This window comes from Branchiostoma lanceolatum, chromosome 10 (assembly GCF_035083965.1).
Source record: "Branchiostoma lanceolatum isolate klBraLanc5 chromosome 10, klBraLanc5.hap2, whole genome shotgun sequence".
In the NCBI taxonomy this organism is placed as follows: domain Eukaryota; kingdom Metazoa; phylum Chordata; class Leptocardii; order Amphioxiformes; family Branchiostomatidae; genus Branchiostoma; species Branchiostoma lanceolatum.
The window spans coordinates 19097695-19105377 of record NC_089731.1 but is presented as its reverse complement, the minus strand read 5'-3'; the positions used below and the strand labels follow the sequence as shown (position 1 = coordinate 19105377).

Sequence of the window (7683 nt, the reverse complement as noted above, 5' to 3'; positions counted from 1 at the left end):
GTGATTTCTCTTGTTCTAAGCAAGGCACTGACGCTTGAAGAAGTCGCTGGAAGCAACCCCATCTTACGGAATTAGGGTGTACAGCAGGACACGGCATGAACGTTTGTCTTGTGGTGTGGTCTACTCCCAGTGTTGTCTTCTCAGCTCGGTCCGGAAACCCTCGTGTTGTCCCCTACACAGCCCATTACAATGGAAATCAAAGCATCTTCAGTAGTCAGTAATCATCCCATTCGATTTAAATGGAGATGAAGAATCCAGATTTATCAGCAGTAGATCGGCGGCTTTCACACCAACTTGAATGGCAGTATTTACAAATACACATGAGCCCGGCCAATCAACGACCGGAAGCTACCAATATATGGATCGGGGAGGCGTTTTGATTTAATCATTTAACGTTACCTGTAATATTAACCTCAACAATCTTATCATTCATCGACAATAAATTGCATCTGATTCTATAAAAACGTTATATTCGTGCTTGTTCAGACGTTGGTGCTTTTTATAGCTTAGAGAAGCTCTTTAAAGAGAGATTAAATTAGGGCGACCCCCGCAAATTCCTTAGCCCGCTCCCCACTCGATTTCATTCTTGCACATTTCATTTAGCCTGGCGACTGGGAGGTGCATGTGTACATTCAAGTAGGTGGAGGTGGATTCCTCATTCTACATTTGTTTATCGCCAGACAGAAGCATCTGCATGCATCGGATCTAACTCCTGACGTCTCGGACTCAAGCTGCCTGCCGCTAGTACCGGAGCGGAGCGTTACAATCGGGCTGTGTAACAGTTGGCGGGACCTCCACTAGCGTACTGGCCGAACGTGAGGTTTCTGGTTCAATTCCCATATTTTGACGGACCGGATCAAACAAGGGACCAAGAAAAAAAAGAAGAAAGAAACTTGGACCAAATTCTGCAGGCAAGCTGAGGAAGTGTCAGGGTGTTATTGTTTTGTTAGGAAAAAGTTAATTTGTTTCGCAATGTATCGGGGTTTGCTCGGGTGTGCTGTGCTGCTAGCGGCCTTCCTGGCGAGGAGCGCCGAAGGACTGGACGGAGACGCTCCGGTGAGGTCGAACCGGCAGTGCCATGAAGACAACCTGATGAAGCGGGTACGACGGGCCACCGCCATCGTCACCGGCACGGTCGAGCAGAAGATGAACGGCTACCCCGACGGGAAGTACAAGGCGATGGTCCGAGTCTGGAGGGTGATGAAGGGAACGAGCGAGATCCCCACGGCCAACCGCGTCCAGCCGCTCCGGGACCCGAGCAGGGGTGTCGCGGAGGTGATGGTGGACGGCTTCGGGGATCCGCACATCTGCGACAACGAGGTGGACCAGGGCGACACCCGGATCTTTCTCTTGCACAAGAAGCCGGCAGGCCCTCCGGACGAGTTCGAGCTCACCTCCAGCCTGATCCGAGTCACCCTGGATAACCTCATCCACGCAGAGTCCGCCGTCAAAGGTCGGTTTCTTCATTCTTATCTAACGTCTTACAGACAAATGATAAGACACGCACGAAATATGAGACACATAAAGAACTAAGACTAAAATTCACCCATAGAGCAGCTTTTCTTGAGACACTTTTATACTGCAATCTTAAGATTTTTAGGGCGTGGACATAGCATGTCTTGAAGAAACCCTCCCCATACCCTCCTTTTAGTTTGTTGTCTTCTCCTTGGAAACTTTTAACGGGATTTGTGGGAAGAAATATTAGCCGGGTTCGAGAGTTTGACTTTGTGCTTTGCTGGGTAAGGTGTTGATGTGTGAACGCCCTCAAGTGTAACAGTTTTCTATTTTTCACGTGATTTGAAGGAGGAGGTGTCAAGGTAAAAACTTGAGAGATTCGAGAGGGTTTTTGAATTTGAGACAGCCTGCCCCCCTCCCCACACCTCTTCTGTGTTTAACATTTTCTCCTTTCTTGTCGGAGGTGGGACAGAAGGTATAGCATAACAAGACCCAACACAGAAAGGGCTTTGTAAAATCAATAAAACGGAATGTGGTCCCAAGGAAGAAAGAAGTGGGCAAGGCCGACCCCAGGTCACCCCTGGTTGTAGAGAGTAGTGTAGACTAGCGCGACAATTCTGCAGAATCAAAGTCCAACTAATTAGCCTAGTTGTAGCTTTCTAAACCCCCCAGTTGAAGAGATAAGAGAATTGGAGTTTGGAGATCGGAGTTGAGATACAGAGAGGGCTATCCCCGGCTAGCTAGCCTCTAATCCCGGGTGGTCTACTAGGGTATGTTCCCCTGGCTGGCTTGACTACCCCCATGGTGAAATACGACTCCTTAGCATAAGACCTCGGGACCCAAGTAGAAAGAAACTCAAGTTTGTGCAGGGTGGGGGACGCTTTGTTTAGCTTCAAAACAACACCAGTCGCAAGGACTGAGACACTGGCTTTTTGAAAGAACTGACCTCCGAACCAGGATTAATTTTAACAGGGGATTTTGGTTAGAAGGGAGTGGGACAAACTGTCCTGTTGTGTGTGGGGGCAACTAGAGCTAGTCTGCCTATGTGGAGAGGGCTTCAGCTGAAAGAACTCTGCTTGTGTATGGTGGATTGAGTTTCCCCCCCATTCAGTCCAGAGAGGTGGTAAAAATATTTGTGTTTTGGCGTGTGCATGACTGGTGCGCTACATCCTCGTTGCCAACTTCTGCTGACCTGCCACACAGGAGCACACATAACACAACCCTAACTAGAATTGTGTCATCTCCAGTGAATAATGTTCATCCCCCCCCAATACTCCTTGCGTTAAATTGGGGGCCCTATTATTTGCGTAGGTACAGCCCGGGCGTGTATACCAAACTTCTCGGGATGCCCTATATACCCTGAATAAGCGGAGAGGAAAGATCATCCAGATCTGTGACGGAGATAACAAAAAACGAGCTTGTCCAACATTTGCCATTCATATGCACTGCTTATGGGTATTACGAAATTAAGCTGTTCCTGAATGGAAAGGTACAATAGAGGTGCATTTACACCTATGGCAATTTGGGAGGGTTAGCAAGGGCCAACCCCCTAATCTAAGTGTCGGAGGGAATGATTTAGAGTCGCTCAAATTACAGGTATGCCCTGGCCACACGCTAAGAATTGTTGATGAAACACATGAGTTTTGTAATGAAAATTGTTGCCATCTGCTTGTCCTGATTGATAAGACTCAAACGATACCTGTTGATCAGGGCTGTAAATCTCATTAGGTGAAACAAAAGCTTCATTTAGATAAGTGGATGGGATAGGAGATGGGAGGTACGCTTTGGAGAAATTGGACTGGGCTCCAAATTTAAGTTACTTCTCTCAATGTTCTGTCCAGTTGATCCTGTAATGCTAAAAATGGCTTTGTGCCAGGAGGGTATGCCGTACACTTGAGGGACATTCCATTGTAGTCAGGCGGCCAGGCCACTGTACTGTTGATACTCGGCCAATTTGAGCCAAAAAGGTACAGCCGTGATAGAAATATTTGGACGTAACATACCAGGTCATAGCATGTTGTCGCAGGAATGCGACTGAATGCTGCGGTCGCCCCGGATCGAAGCTTTCGTGACTCCGAAGCTAAAAAATGGAATCTGCAAAGTTGTTGAAAATGTGGCTTGCCAGTTAAAATGTTATGATTGCACCAGCAGGTGTGATTCGTTACACTAATTCTAGACCAGGGGGTGGTTTTCAGCATTCTTTTTCAGACCAGGATGAAGTATTGCCTCTAAAATGATATTTTTTCACCTAAATTGTTCTTCTAACTGCAGTTTTCTTTCGTCTGCCTGGTAAAATGGGGTAAGTGGTAAACTGTGTTTGCCCCATTGTTGCTAATTTTGAAATCCAGGTGTGAAAATACGGAAGTATGCCCTACCAACGTTTTTTTGTCACAGCTGGAAGAGATCCCGAAACTTATCTTCTCTCGCATCTCATACTTTGCATTGTAGTTTTTCTTTTGCTGCCGGGAATCCTTAAGCTGGAAGCTTTATCAGAGTCAGACTCCATAGCTTGGAGCAAGGAGGTTTTATATAGATAAACCTCCTTGCTTGGAGCAACAGACTCACTTGCATGACAAAGGACTGGACGTTTTTTTGTAGCGGAGGACTCCCGGGGCACTGGAAGTGCTATTAGACCACAGTCAGGCCATATGTGCTTTATTTCGCGTATTTCTTTGATCAAGCTCGTGTTATAGTGGCCACATTTCTCCAGTTAGCGGGAAGTGTGTTTGGGGGGATGTTCCAATGAACCCTAAGTCATTAAAAGTTCTTTAAAGTGTCAGAAGCGAAGCACATTTGAAACAAAGCTAATGGATTGTGGCGAGTCTTTGAAGTCCCCCTCAACTCCCTCAAGTCTGTATATGTGATAGGAAATCTTTTGAAAGGATATCATATAATTAGAACATTCCTCTTAGTTTTTAGTGTGGAAGAATAAAAGAGCTGAAGGGAAGGTTGAAATATGATTCAAGGAGGATAATTCAAAAGATAATCTGTACTTCTTACCATATTACAGGAATGTCTCAACGATATTGTCTAGTATGTAGATTTTTTTGAATGGAATAATTGACGAGGCCTTTATCTTTTCACGGTCCCTTTGTCCTTGATGAAATTTGTTAATTAGCACCAATGGAGTATGGTCCCCCAGCAGTGAAAACAAATGTTGTGATAGGGGTGTGATCCACACAATTAAAACAGGTCAACAAATGTGGGCATAGGGAGGGAGGGGGGCATCACTATTCCTGGTGCTCATTAGGTGATGGTGTCCATATGTGGTTATATGGCTTCTTGTACCCTATTGACAATTTCTGAACAGACTTTAGTCATTAAAATCCCCCAAGACACTGCAACAGTATAGAAATTTTTGCAACAGTCGTGCAGACTCGTGCTATACCGGACTTCACACAAGATAAATAGAGAAGAGTTTCGAAATATTTGAACATCTTGATTGGGGATGCTCCAAATTTTCCTCACGTTGTAGCAACATATTTTGAAAGGCACAGTGATGAGAGGACACGGCTTCAAATATGTCTGAAGAGGAGGGATTATCTCATTATGTCTTAACCAATCATTTGTTTTAATTGCAATGTGATTATTATTTTGTTTACCCACTCTATTCTGTGTACCTTTTTGTGCTAGAGGAATGAAATAGAAAACGATTGTGTCATTAAAGTAACACTGGATATAGAAATAGTCTTTCTTGTAAAAGTCTCATTCAAGGAGTCTCATTTTGCATTATCAAAATGTGTAAATAGAAAACAAGCGACATGTGCTCATGGCAATGGCCTACATACAAACCTGGAGTTTGACCATTTTTAGGACAGGGGCCTGGAACTAATTACTACAAACCAAAAATAAGATCTCATTCATGTGTTTCTCCGAGTGTGCAGTCTCGAAGAGTCCGTATGCCAAAAAATGAACAACTGCATAAACGTGTGTTTATATCGGTGGGAAAGTCCCTTTTAGACTGATGACGGTATAGGGTATGCGATTATTGTTGTGAGTGACGCTTCTCTTTAGACACAGGGTCAGGAAATATCACAGGACCCCCCGCGGCGCAGAATTCCATTGATGTGCGTGTGTGACCCAGAGTGACCTCTTGTACTCTCCAAGCAGAGGAGTGGGTCCGGCAGGTTTTTTACGTGTTTTTATGCGTTTTTGTCAGGCTTTCTACTTTGTCATGGTTTTCTTGTCTCTAAAAAAGAAAACCATGACAAAGTAGAAAGCCCGACAAAAACGTATGAAAACACGTCAAAAACCTGCCGGACCCACTCCTCTGCTTGGAGAGTAACCTCTTGTGCCAAAATTCAAAATGGCAGGGGAACTGCGTGTGAAGTTTCCCGACCCATACTTGAAGTTCAATGTCACACTGTACGGGGATTTCGAAGATAACAACCTTAGATAATGACAGCTGTACGTAGTGACAGACAAACCACAGGGCATACACTTTTACACCTCCAGAAAGTCCCAAGTGTGTTCTGTAATTCACAAGACTAAACGCAAGGATTTCTTCCATGGGCTAATGATGAGAATATCCTGGCCAACTGGCAAGGTGTTGATAGTTTGGGAAAAGGGTGTTACTGTGTTGTTTGGATCATCATATTTTGACAATTTGTATGGGTCTGTTCTAGAAAAGAGAGGAGGGCCAGTAACTGTTATTAGAAAACAGCTTTTTTTTGAGATTGAGATCTAGACTTAAACTTGAAAGTGTCTCTAGCCTAGGCTTGAAAGACAAAAGATGAAGGACTAGAAAGGAGAAAGGGAATATCTAAGGATGTCTCCATATTTCAAAGCTTCTGAGGCTATTTTAGATGTTTGTGCTTCAGCTCTGTAATCCGGATGTTATGTGTTGTTAACCATGTTAACACGTATTTTGGAGACCTCATGTTTTTCTCCTGGAGTAGTGCAGAGCTTTATCTTCAGCGGACATCTGTAAGCTTGTAGCAGCTGCCTGTGATCCTGTGGCTGGCTCCCAGGGGAGGGGGGCAGGCTACTGGCTAGGGGGTTTTGGAGCCAGTGTTTTTTGTCTGAATGTCCAGTTTATTTACCTTCATTCCTGCATTAACTTTTCTAAATTGTTAAATCCTGTAGATTTCTGGGTCCTGACTTTTTCTTTTCCTCCAGAAGGGTGTTGTTGTCATCAGTGGAGAGGGCCTGTATGTATGGGGGAGTGAGTAATGGAGAAAGTTGAAGCTGTGAGTAGTGGAAACTAGAGTTCCACGACCTCATACCTTCGCCAAATGATTTTAACCATTGTGACTGACGTATTAGGAGTGTTTCTCATCAATTATAAATCAGACCAGTTGATTGTCTTAAGATATGACATGTCCAAAGTGTGAGCTTAGCAAAGTATGAGCTTAAGAAGGTTATGCTAATATTGATAATCAATTATGCAAATGAGGCCCTTATTAGCATAATTTGATTCAACGATGTTCACATTCACATAACTTCCCGACGCCACAAAAAAAGTATGAAATACATGAAATTTCCGTCATTTACCAGTATGGAATTATTGTAGTTTCTCATTTAAGTATGCAAATTAGGCCCACATTTGCATATTTTCTATGTTCAACATTCCTCTCTTCCTCAGTTACAATTTGAATAGTCATATCATGGCACAAAGCAGATTTTTAAAGATGCCTCATTAATTATGCAAATTAGCATCTGATTTGCATAATTATTGTCCAGTCATTCTAAGCATCACACAAGCTATCTACATACCAAATCATGACCATCCATCAATGCCATCTTGAGTTATAGTATTTTCTCATTAATTATGCAAATGAGGTCTTCATTTGCATAGTTCATATCAATTAATATTTCTCTCTTCCTCAGTTACATATGTTACATGTTTCAGAGTCCTATCATGGAATTTGGCGGATGTATAAACTTTCCTCATTAATTATGCAAATTAGATAATGATTTGCATAAAAAGTATGTAATCATGTACATCATCACTCAAGCTATCTACTTACCAAAAATCATTGCCATCCGTCAAGCCCTTCTTGAGTTATTCCCTTTCAAAGTCAGATGCAAAACCTGCTCCTGCAGTTCCAAAAAAGCCGCTAGGGAGCCCAAACCCATACCACTTACTCTCTGTCCAAAGAGCTATCTACCACTCAAAAATCAGTTCCATAGCGTGTCCAGCACACGAGATATCAAAATAGGAAGTTCCGCTGCAGTACCGTAACAAGCCGCTAGGGGACCCAAAATCTAATCATTTCCAAGTTTCAT

The 7683-nt window shown here is 43.5% G+C and overlaps 1 protein-coding gene across 10 annotated transcripts in view; it reads left to right on the top strand.

Moving 5' to 3' along the window:
* The first annotated feature begins 586 nt into the window (after positions 1–586).
* LOC136443694 (agrin-like) overlaps positions 587–7683 on the top strand; it is a 222340-nt gene continuing 215243 nt past the window's right edge. For all 10 annotated transcript variants that reach the window (XM_066441031.1, XM_066441035.1, XM_066441038.1 and 7 more), the window contains exon 1: positions 587–1453. In XM_066441031.1, coding sequence (XP_066297128.1) covers positions 973–1453 — 481 coding nt within the window. In that variant the 5' untranslated portion in view covers positions 587–972. The remainder of the gene's footprint in view (positions 1454–7683) is intronic.